This window comes from Perissodus microlepis, chromosome 9, assembly GCF_051167445.1.
Source record: "Perissodus microlepis isolate ML-2025 ecotype Zambia chromosome 9, ASM5116744v1, whole genome shotgun sequence".
NCBI classification, from domain to species: domain Eukaryota; kingdom Metazoa; phylum Chordata; class Actinopteri; order Cichliformes; family Cichlidae; genus Perissodus; species Perissodus microlepis.
This window is the reverse complement of record NC_140469.1, coordinates 27,570,619-27,582,932: the sequence shown is the minus strand read 5'-3', so window position 1 is coordinate 27,582,932 and position 12,314 is coordinate 27,570,619. Positions and strand designations below refer to the sequence as shown.

Below are 12,314 nucleotides of genomic sequence, written 5' to 3'. Positions count from 1 at the left end.
ACCTGTTCATACTCCTAGAAGTAACTTAACTTTTTGTGGTCAGCTTTGTGTTCATAAGTTAAAATCCAAACAATACCATGTGAGTCCTCATCAGGGTAGGGATGGTGCTGGTGTGTGGAACTGTAGGCTAAGTTAGGTTTATATTGTTAACTGGTAATTAAGTGAAACTTTGTGTTATTACCTCATCTATTACTACTTCATACAAATCTTTGTGGCTTTTTATTAACTGGAATAATTAGAGGTTGTTTAAAGTCACAATTCCTGGGGTGCTTCCTAGTCGTGTTGCTGTCTTTCCCATTTTCTCATTTTTCTTGCAGCAAGAGGAAGGTTTAGTGTACATACCTGCCTTAAAAAGCCCGTCATGAAAGTCTTTCAACATAATCAGTTTAATGATTGTGAAACTTGCTTTGTGCCATTCCTCTTTCTTCTTATTTTGCTTGTTCCCACAAATGTTTATGCACTTTTTTCTTAGGTTGCGTTCTTTATCTGATATGGTAATACATATTTGAGTTTATGTTACTTCCTGTTTAAACTACACTTCAAGAAATAGTCAAACCAAAGATAAGACAGCCACAAAAGCATATTTCCTGTTTATTTAGTAGGAAATAGGTTTGTAAGAGACATGTTCCTTAATTTGATGGTGTGAGTGTCTAACTCTCCAGTACGACTGCTAAATGAAGATTAAACTTAATAATTCAATAAGTATATTTATGAGTATCATATTAATAAAAACATTTACTTAAGTACTCGAAAGCGAAAGTAATTTGTTGCACTGCTTCTTACATTACTTTTACTCGCATATCATATAATTAGCATTTAACTTTATAAACCTAAGTCCACAGTCCCACATACCAACCCAAATCGCTATCTTAATAGCGATTTAACATATGATGTTTCTGAGGTTTCCTGACAAACAGGAGTTCAAATGGAGAAAATCCCATGAAAGCCAGGGTCACCTCCTGCACTGCAAACAACAGAGGTTCCAGCCAGCGACCCCAGTGGCATCGACCCTCTTGAATTAATGTATGAATCATGGACTTCAAGGTCTTTTTCAGCTCCACTAGCTCATCAATGTCAGCATAGTATATACTAGTCCAATTAGATTTAATGTGCCTCCTTTATTGGTCAGATGAATGGTCACTGAGTATCTCTACATTCTATTTGGTTCAGAGTATTGTGTATGATCTACTAAAACAAAACAATAGCCCTGTGCATGCCAGTAAATAGGCCCAATGAGGTCCATACCAATACACTCAAACAGGACACAAAGGCTCTTTGAAATGGTCATTTGGTTTACTAACTGGTATCCAGGCTGGATGCACACCTCTGACACCCATCTCCTGGAATGCCTGGCCAATACAATTGACCTTTAACTCGATCCAGAGTTTTCTCATATCTTCTGTGACCAGATATCAGGTTATAATGAGCTGCCTGGAAGATTAATTCCCAGTGGGTTTTAGGCTCCAAAAACTGGGTGTGTTTCTCTGCAGTGGGAGTGTAACGCCTCACTCTGTACAATCTATCCTTCATTACAAAATGGGAGTTGGCTATGCTGCATTAGGGCTGGTGCTACTTCCCCAGTAGAAGTGTCGGATAGCCTGGCATTGCCGCTGAACACAGCACAGATACCATCCTAGCTATCGTAAGCATATCCCCAAGGATTGTCCCACCAGTTTGTTAAACCCATGCCAATCCGTCTCAGGACCTCTAAGGGGCAAACTTAACTCAAATAAAAGTGCATAATACTGGATTATTGAGCTCAACTGAAAACACCAAGGGAATCCAATTCTGGGAATGTATCAGGATATTTTTATGAATCTGGTGTGCATTCAAACAACAAGAACAAACTGGTGCTATAAAACAAAAGTTTATTTTCATGTAGTTTTTTAAAGCCAAAATGTACTTTGTGTAAACACATAAAAACACAACAAGAAATTCATATATGAGCAAGAAAAAAGACACAAAGCCAGAACTCCAATGAGTTCACCATCTTGCCTTTAAAGATGGTGAAAATACTGATGTAGCAGACAGGTGCTTCCCTGGTTCACCTTTATCATTTTGGCAATGACTGTAGAGAAAAGACAGAGAAAGGAGAGCTTCAGATTTTCTCTGCAAATATTTTTTTATGTATTTCTGTGTGTCTGTATTTCTATGACTTACGATTCTTGACCCACTGAGCATTTGGATCAGCACAAAGCTGTCCTTCCTTTGTGTTGAAACTGGAAATAAAAGAGAGAAGGTCATACAGATTGTATGTGTTTATGTTTTTCTGGAGGACAACATGTTTTGACTTACATTATAGCCTTCACACAGCGACCTGATGCAGCCTGCTCACGATACGTTTGTCCCATCACCTTAGTGCTCGAATCGCATTGGGTGACGACAGTGCAGCATGGTCGCGGTACTGTAGGAAGACGATGAGCTGAGAGGAAGAAGGTTAAAAATTAATTTCTGGATTGAGAAAAGTCTTTATGAAAATCAAAGTGAATGCCAATGTGACCATTAAACAAATATTAGTCATGCAAGTTAATGGCCTTTTTTGTTCCCAACATTAGGTACTTTTTGCAGCGATCTCGCATAGAAAACTATGCCGCACGTATATAAAACAGGTCCGCAACTCCGAACCGTAGTAAAGGGACCTCTGGCTAATACATCGGGTTCCGTGTCGGGCTCGTAGCCAAAAACTAGCTTTACTTTGTTTTCTGGGTCAACTTTGCTAGCGAGAGACAGAGAGAGGCGTTGAAAGGCTGCTCCAGCGTAACTTATTGTTTCGGAGGAAAACACGAACACAGTGTACAGACGAGCCTTAACAGCTTACTGACAACTTGGCTCGTCAGGCACTCTTTTTGGCTGCAGTGGTTATCATTATACAGTGGGATACAAAAGTTTGGGCAACGTTGTTAATAGTCATTATTTTCCTGTATAAATCGTTGGTTGTTACAATAAAAAAATGTCAGTTAAATATATCATATAGGAGACACACAGTGATATTTGAGAAGTGAAATGAAGTTTATTGGATTTACAGAAAGTGTGCAATAATTGTTTGAGTTTGATGAAAAACAGCTTCATGAGTCCGATTTTCTGAAGTTGTGAATCACATATTCTCAATATTCTGGTAGTTACTTTTATAACTGAGGCTATGTCCCTGTTCACTCAGAAACAGCATCAACATCTGCCTACAGAGTGAATTAGCTTGAAAGAAACCACTGCACACTGTGCCAGCATAGTAAGTTATGGAAACATAATATGTATACTTTAAATATCATGATGATTAACCAACAAGAATGTGACTGATATAAAGATTAATGGTAAAAGAAACTATGAGAGTCCGTACAGAGCAGTCATTTCCAATAAAACCAAAGAAAGCTAGGAGCCTTAGTCAATGGTGTAATCAGTTTTATGTACTTTCTCTCTTTTTGTCCTTTAGGAAAGTAAGAGAACAGTTACCTTCAGAGGAGTAGCAGCACACACACATTGAGAGCAGGAGGAGAGTGATGGAGAGGATCTTCACAGACATTTTGACCGGTGGTCCAATTTGCTGATCAGGCTGCAACAAAAAGTTCATCAGTGCTTGGATATTTATTGGTAAGGGTAGGAAGATTTGCAGGAAAAAGAAGTGACGGCGGGTTATTTTAATACGTGTTTATTTGTGTGTGGGGTTGTATCAAAATCACACCTCCAACTCTAAATAGAGGCGGAGGCGGTTTAATATTTCAAACCGCCAACTGCTTGCTGAAAGCTTTCCGAGAAATAGCCTCACATTAGGACATGCACAGACATGTGTTATGGTCTACAGCTTGATTGATGCCAACAGTGTGTGCATTGTGATTATTGACGAATCTAAACCACCCACTCATCTGAGTAGAGTCCTTTTTTTCTCCTCCTGTACCCGATGTTGTGTATTTTATTTTATTTTTTTAAATGTTACCTATTGTTACCTAATGTTGGCTCAAAAAATCTCTAGACCCAGCAGTCTTAGCTAATTATACACTGAAAAAAAGGGATTGGCCAGCTCTTGGATTTACGTAAGCATCTTGCGTGTATATAACACAATTGCCTCATGCTTTAAAGTTAAGTGTAACTACATAGTGTAGAAACTACATGATATGCAGAGAGGCTAGATTAAATTGTTCATATCATGTTCAAGTGAAGTAAGTCAATAATATAGCAATGTTAAATCCCGCGACACTGCACAGGTTTCAGACTCGCGCTCTTTAGATCGTGGTTTCAGGAAGGCATCCATCTCCGTCAAGTCGAGCAGCCACCTCTACTTTTTTTAGTATACCAAAAAAAGTAAATTGGGTGGTTGTTACATTAAAAAAGTCTAACTTGTAATTTGAACACAATAATTTCATGTTTCTATGAACGTAATTAAATCATGAAGAATCTGTACGAAATTCAACAACTTAATTTGTTCTTGTTGAGACGACATGATACAATCTAGTAAGAGTGGTTAGTTGCTGAACTCATGAAATTCACAAGATCGCACAAGATTTCAAACTGCAGGAAAATCACTGGAGTTATAAGAGGCAGACAACTACACACGCACCACGTGCATGCTATTGCTATTTATTACGGAGCCCCGCAGGGGACATGGGAGAAAAAAAAAATTAAGACGGAACTTTTGCGAGATCTCGCAAAACTAACTCGGGATCTCGCAAAACTTTTGCGAGATCTCGCAAAACAAACTCGGGATCTTGCAAAACTTTTGCGAGCTCTCGCAAAACAAACTCGGGATCTCGCAAAACTTTTGCGAGCTCTCGCAAAACAAACTCGGGATCTCGCAAAACTTTTGCGAGATCTCGCAAAACAAACTCGGGATTTCGCAAAACTTTTGCGAGATCTCGCAAAAGTTTTAGCCGCATTCTTCGGACGCCGGCTCGAAGCCGACCGGGAGGTCGAGGCACGATGTGCCGGGAAAGCGGTGTTCCTCCCGGCTGTAGTAGGTCTCGACCTCCCGTTAGCTTCGAGCTAACGGGAAGAATGCGGCTAAAACTTTTGCGAGATCTCGCAAAAGTTTTGCGAGATCCCGAGTTAGTTTTGCGAGATCTCGCAAAACTCCGTCTTAATTTTTTTTTCTCCCATGTCCCCTCCGGGGCTCCGTAATTTATTGTGTATTATTACAAAAACAAAAAAATTCTGCATCAAATACAGGAAATCATAGCTTTCCTACATTTCCTAGATTGTTGGCATGGTGGTTAGTGCTGTTGCTTCACAGTAAGAAGGTCCTGTGTTCAAATCCACATTCTGGCTAGTTTGCAGGTTTCTCTCTGGGTATTCTGGTTTCCTCCTGCAGTTAAAAGTCATGCAGTTATTAGAGTTAGGGTTAACTGGTGATTCTAAATTACCTGTAAGTGTAAATGGTTGTTTGTTTCTATGTGATAGACTGGTCAGCTGTCCAGGGTGTACCCTGCCTTGTAACCTATCACTTCAGGGTTATTTCCCAGCCCTCCTGCAACCAGGATAAAGATAGAAGGATGGTAGTTGTTGAAGACCCATTCAATTTTTATGGTAACCAGGATCTAGACTTTGTTGAACATTATGTAATATGAAGACAACATGTAGTATTTAAGTACTGGGGTAAAAGTTATTGAATAGTGTTGAAATAAAATGACAAAATTGTGAAGGATTAAAATATTCCAAGAGCTCAACTTACTTCATCTGAACATGTTTCAATCGCGTTTTATGAACACAAAATGCACAGGTTTACTGAATATGAAAAAGTTGTGCTGATTTAACTCAGTTGTTTAAGTTTCTGCCAAAGCAAAACATTTGTGTGCAACCAATGTCCACTATTGAATCAAGTAAATCCAACATGGCCTTTTTTTCAGTGTAGGCCAATCTCCAACCTTCCTTTCATATCAAAAATCCTTGAAAGAGTAGTTGTCAAACAGCTAACTGCTCATCTGCAGAGGAATGGCTTATTTGAAGAGTTTCAGTCAGGTTTCAGAGCTCATCACAGCTCAGAAACAGCTTTAGTGAAGGTTACAATGATCTTCTTATGGCCTCTGACAGTGGACTCATCTCTGTACTTGTCCTGCTAGATCAGGGGTCGGCAACCCTAGGCACGCGAAGGGTTAACTGATGGCACGACCATAGCTGGACTGATCATACCGGGTATTTACTCGGTGGGCCGATGGTAATTTTTCATTTTTATGGGCCGATGTTTTTTTTTTTTTTTTTGTAACGTTATAAACAATGAAAAGTGGTGGATTGGCCAGATGCTGGCTGGTGTGTAAAACTAACTCAGTTGTTTGGTGGTGGCTATGGCGGTGATTCCTCAGATTCAGTAACATTAGCAAGTGGTGGAGGCCAGCAGGTGGATGAGGGAAAGGGGAAGCAAGAGGAGCAGAGACCCGAGGCGGCCGCCGGTCCGAGTATCAGGTGAACTGAACTTCAGGTAAGAAGTTATGACCTGCAGTCTATCTGGGTCAGATATAAACCAAGTTTAGGGGTAGTTTATTTTTGTTGTGCTGAGTTTTTACAGTCAGTTACAATAACTCGTACTGCGTACTAGCTAGCATGAGAGAGTTTCTATACAGCTGGGCGGGTGCTATGATGTTACTGGTGAACTTTATTTTATTCATAAGGTTAGTTAGTAGAGTTGCCAACCGTCCCATAAAAAGACAGAATCGTCCCGTATTCAGAGAAAATATTGCAAGTTTTATGTTGAGCTGAAAAAGAACACAGTTTGTCCCGTACTTCAGCTAGAATGGAAAAAGACACAAAGCTGGAGTTATTCTGTCTTTACGCTGCACAGCTGCCTCTTCTCCTCTCATTTTCTCCCCCTCTCTCTCCTGGTGCTACTTCAATCATGAAACTGATCGATGATCAGCTTTTCTCTCTTGTTTGTTTATCGTCCACTTTGTTGGCTTAGTTTATTTTTCTTATCATTGTTGTGAGGAGACCATATATAGCATTTGCATTTTCTGTTGTACAGTTCATTTGCTGTCATGCAGTTCTTGTTATGGATAAAAAGTGTCTCTTTGTGTTTTAAAATAGCTGATAACAGCGAATACGCTGATAGCTGCCAACATCTGCAAACAAATATAATTCTATGAAGTTGTTCTATATAGTGTGAACTGTTAATATAGAACATTATTAAATTTATTGCTAATGCAATCATTTGGAACACTGACTTCTGAGGAAATTTTAAATGGCACTCGTCATCAGAAAGGTTGCCTACCCCTGTGCTAGACCTTAGTGCAGCATTCGATACTGTTGACCATAATATCCTATTAGAGCGATTAGAACATGCTGTAGGTATTACAGGTACTGCGCTGCAGTGGTTTGTATCATATCTATCTAATAGACTCCAATTTGTACATGTAAATGGAGAGTCCTCTTCGCACACTAAGGTTAATTATGGTGTTCCACAGGGTTCAGTGCTAGGACCAATTCTGTTCACATTATACATGCTTCCCTTAGGCAGCATCATTAGAAGACATAGCATAAATTTTCACTGCTATGCAGATGACACACAGCTCTATCTGTCCATAAAGCCAGATAACACACACCATTTAATTAATCTGCAGGAATGTCTTAAAGACATAAAGACCTGGATGGCCGCTAACTTTCTGCTTCTTAATTCAGATAAAACAGGTTATTGTACTCGGCCCTGAAAATCTTAGAAATATGGTATCTAACCAGATTCCTACTCTGGATGGCATTACCTTGGCCTCCAGTAACGCTGTGAGGAACCTTGGAGTCATTTTTGACCAGGATATATCCTTCAACGCACATATTAAAGAAATATGTAAGACTGCTTTCTTCCATTTGCGCAAAATCTCTAAAATTAGAAATATCCTGTCTCTTAGTGACACTGAAAAACTAGTTCATGCATTTATTACTTCCAGGCTGGACTACTGTAATTCATTATTATCAGGATGTCCAAAAAACTCACTGAAAACCCTTCAGTTAATCCAAAATGCTGCAGTAAGAGTAAAAGAGTAAAAAAAAAAAAATTTGTGACGCAGACTAAACACACAGAAAAAATGGTCTGGGTATGCACTGCTAATTTCCCCCCTTCATAGCTCCATTGGTTGCCCCTTTTGCTTTTATTTAGGTTCACATTTTGGGGCATGGGGTGCTTGAGATCATTTTCCTGTAGCATAACCTAATTTGGGCCAAGGTGTAGCTGTCAGGAAGATGGCCTCGCATTTGACTCTAGTCAACTCTTTCTGATTCATTGACTGCAAGGTGCCCAGATACTGTGACTGCAAAACAAGCTCATATCATCACCTCACCATGCTGGACAGTTAGCATGAGGTGCAAGGCATCTTTGAGGTCTCCTCACCACATCACTGCCTTCAACAGCATTATGTTGCTAACAGAACTTTGGCTGGTTTCAACCATCTGCACAGACAGCAAGCTAACGACAATCTAGCCAAGAAGCGAGCGTTATGTTAAAGCTGAGTAAATGCTAACCCCAGCCCAGCAGCAGCCTGAACTTCAATAGTTAACAAAAGCAGCAATGAGCAGTCAGGCTACAGCCTCCACTCTACATATTCATCTTTCACTGTTTCTATCATTGTGGCAATCAATTTTACGTTTCTCAGCCCTGATTTTTATCTCCATGTTGTCAGCTTTGTGTTCATTAGTAAAAGTTAAAAGATTATATGTTTGTATTAAAAAGGATTTTTTTTTTACACTGTGTGAGTCTGTAGCCTAAGGGTTTTATTGTTGATAATTATGAAATTTCAGGTAACAGATACAGTGTATTGAGAAAGTAATGTAATAAGTACTGTACAAATTACTTTCTCAGGTGTGTAATTAATTTACATACCGCATTAAGAAAAATATAACATTGCTTTCACTATGACCTCAACACTGGAAACAAGCATAAAGGACACAACGTTGGTCTGCAGTGGAGTAATGTGTTGTTTGCGAACAAACTACTTCCTTGTGCCAACAGGGAGACCGAATCTTCAGCCAGTTCTGCTGAGAATCCATGCAGGCAGAGAATGTAGTTTGATGGGCGCACCATGTGGTCAGTCACATGCAGACAGACTAGGATCATACTATAACCTAAAAGAAGGAAGGGGGAATGATGCTCCGAGGAAAGCGAATGTTGTGGTACAGGAGTGTTGATAAAAAGTGAATAAATGAGGAAAAAACGAAAACGGTGCAGCGTCTGATTTAAATGGTAAATGGTAAATGGCCTGTATTTGTATAGCGCTTTACTAGTCCCTAAGGACCCCAAAGCGCTTTACATATTCAGTCATCCACCCATTCACACACACATTCACACACTGGTGATGGCAAGCTACACTGTAGCCACAGCCACCCTGGGGCCCACTGACAGAGGCGAGGCTGCCGGCAGCTGTGATGTATGAGACTGCAAAGCTGAGTCCAGAACTGTAAAATGAGGAGCTAGCTAAAAAAATCCACACTTTCATTTTACCTGTTTTCCCGATGCAAAGGACAAAAGACTTTTATCCAGGCCTTAAATCCTCCCTAGTAGCACATGCATAAAAGGCTGTAACTCTTCACTGTAGATAATCTCCCCACGTGGCCCACAGCTCAGCGAGAGGAAGGCTCAGTGTACCTGTCTACATAATCTTAATAAATGTAAAACGTGTTTTGTCTCATTCCTCTTCCGTGAATACTTTATTTGGTTACTTTGTTTACTCCAGTTTAATATTTCTGCACTTTTTGTTAACTTTGCTTCCTTCATTTGACGTGGTAGTTCGGAGGTACATTTATCTTACTTTCTGTCTTAACGAAACCTTGAGAGCTTCTAGGTAAAGCAAAGATAAGATAACAGGAATAGTTTCTTTTCAGTTTTTTTATTATTTGAGTGTAAGAAGTGGTTTTTTGTGAAGTATCTTTCTGAATTCGATGGTGTGATGGGGTGACTGCTTAATGAATGAGTGGTTGAAAAGTTCCTTTAGGCACATTTTGTATGAAAACAAAATTTCCCCACCGTGGGATCAATGAACTCTAATCTTGTATCTCATAATATATGAATGAAACCATTAATAATGGTTGAAAAAATATTAAGCAGGTTTCATAATAAATAATATGAGTGCGCAGAATCAAATTTCTTTCTCTGTATCATAAACCATGTGGTTCCTCAGCTCCTCTCAAAATAGGAAGGTGTAACTCTTTTCATCTATGTGCCAGGAAGTTTTCAGATATGACACCATTGGTAGATGTTTGTCAGTCTTTATGATCACACTTCCTTTCCAAATATGTTGTATGAGTCTATCGGTTAGTGGTTTGTGGTTATCAAAACGGGTACATGCACAAAACGAGAATAAAAATACAACTTAAATTACTAAAGATTCCACAAACAATAAAAATAAAGAAATTCAAAACCTACAAATATGTAGAAAGACAGAAAAGAGATACAAAATGACTTCACAGACAACCCTGCTAAGAGGTGCAAAGCTACGACAGACAGAAAACAACCATGGACATAGTCAAAAAAGACAAAGAACACGCACAATGTTGTGATGTGGTTTTAAACGTGTAAATAAAAATGGCCCAAAGCTTTTTAATACACCCTAAAATTGTTCCACATCATTCTCCGAGAGCCAGAGCAGAGCTGTGCAGAGATGATTTTCAAAGTTAAAATGGGGCACATGGAACCAGACTGGATAACAGCAAACCGCATTCATCACGAATGTTATACTGAATCACATCGTGCTATATCACCATCATCAGGCAGCGATGATTGCAAAGCAAACGTAGCCTATATTTTACCTGATGGTTACAATGTTGCTGGTGGGGGGTTGCTGCTGCTGCTGAGAGTGCTGAAGGATCATTTTAGTGAAATATAAGTCCTCCAGAAAGGCAGGAAAAATCCCTGGAACTTACTTTAAAATGAAATATGTTCCCTAAAAAGTTGGACAGAACTACAGACCCATGACAGCCTTACCCAGTTAGCTAGCAGCTAATGACCGGCACTGCTATGTAGTTTATAAAAGGACAGGTATTTTTTGTCGCACTGTTGCACACACAGGACTCATTTGTTTCAATTTGTTGTGAGGTTAGATACCATTGGGCGATCTTGGCATTGGCATCTTTGATTCGATGGTTGAACTGCAACAGAACGTGGTTCAAGAAGATGGTGAATGAGCATCTCGGGAAGTAAAGGATTTTTTTAACATAATCTTAATAAATGTAAATCCTCTTCCGTGAATACTTTATTTGGTTATTCCAGTTTATTTTTTCTCCAGTTTTTGTTAACTTTGCTTTCTTCATTTTACATTTGACATGGTAGTACAAAGGTACATTTATCTTACTTTCTGTCTTAATGAAACTTAGAAAGCTTCTAGGTAAAGCAAAGATAAGATAGAAGCAATAGTTTATTTCCTGTTTTTTTCACTATTTGAGTGTAAGAAGTGTTTTTTTTTTGTGAAGTATCTTTCTGAATTTGATGGTGTGATGGGGTGACTGCATAATGAATGAGTCGTTGGAAAAATTCTTTAAGCACATTTTGTATGATTATGAGACTTATATAATACAAGAAACAATACAAACACAGTACTAGAGAGAGTGCTGGAGCTATACCAGAATCGGAGCTATACCAGTAATGTAAGAAGCCAGAGTGACAGTGTAATGGTACAGCTACTGTGGAAGCACAACACATATAGTCTGACACACGCAGGCTTCTATTGTGCTGTTCAGCTCACTGGTCTTAGTTCAGCTAAGTAAAGGGCTTGCCTTTTGTTACTTCCAGCTGCCTTCCTGTGTCCACATTTTAGTTGCTTTAGTGGAAAAATCATTTTGCACAATTGATGCAGAATTATCAAACTGATAATTAATCTCATAAATCATAACACACTGCTCTCCTCTATGCCTTTATAAGTTAAAAGCATTGGCATCAGCAATGCTGGCGCTGCATTTGCTTGGTATTGGATCACTTTGAAGTAATGTACATAACTAACTATTACCATTCACTTTTTAAAAAATGTAATTAATATAAATTTGTAACTGTACACACTTCTGTTATTACTGTTGCACACCTACAGTACCTTTGCAGTCCACCAGAGGGCCCTTGTCAATACTTTGGATATCACTGGTCCAAGTTATAACAAATCTGAATCCTTTCTTGGTAGCTGGTATACTTTTGAACCCAGTGTGAAATTGCCAGGGAGATGTTGTTGGGAATTCCGGTGTAATCTTAAACCTTTCAAGCTCTCAATCACCCTCTCATCATATTGTGTGTGTGTGTGTGTGTGTGTGTGTGTGTGTGTGTGTGTGTGTGTGCGTGTGTGTGTGTGTGTGTCTGTGTGTGTGATCATTGTTTTCCCTCTCCCATTATCACACCTACATATCACATAACTGACACCTTGGAGAAGCATTGA

The 12,314-nt window shown here is 39.2% G+C and overlaps 1 protein-coding gene across 1 annotated transcript; it reads right to left on the bottom strand.

The window, feature by feature from the left end:
* Positions 1-1,897: 1,897 nt before the first annotated feature.
* LOC146380658 (eotaxin-like) lies at positions 1,898-3,576 on the bottom strand. Its single transcript, XM_084940199.1, has 4 exons — positions 3,448-3,576; positions 2,296-2,422; positions 2,161-2,219; positions 1,898-2,068 (listed from the first exon to the last, which is right to left on the bottom strand). Exons 1-4 carry the CDS (start codon positions 3,563-3,565, stop codon positions 1,998-2,000), a joined length of 375 nt encoding a protein of 124 aa, XP_084796325.1. The 5' UTR covers positions 3,566-3,576; the 3' UTR covers positions 1,898-1,997.
* Positions 3,577-12,314: the final 8,738 nt, after the last annotated feature.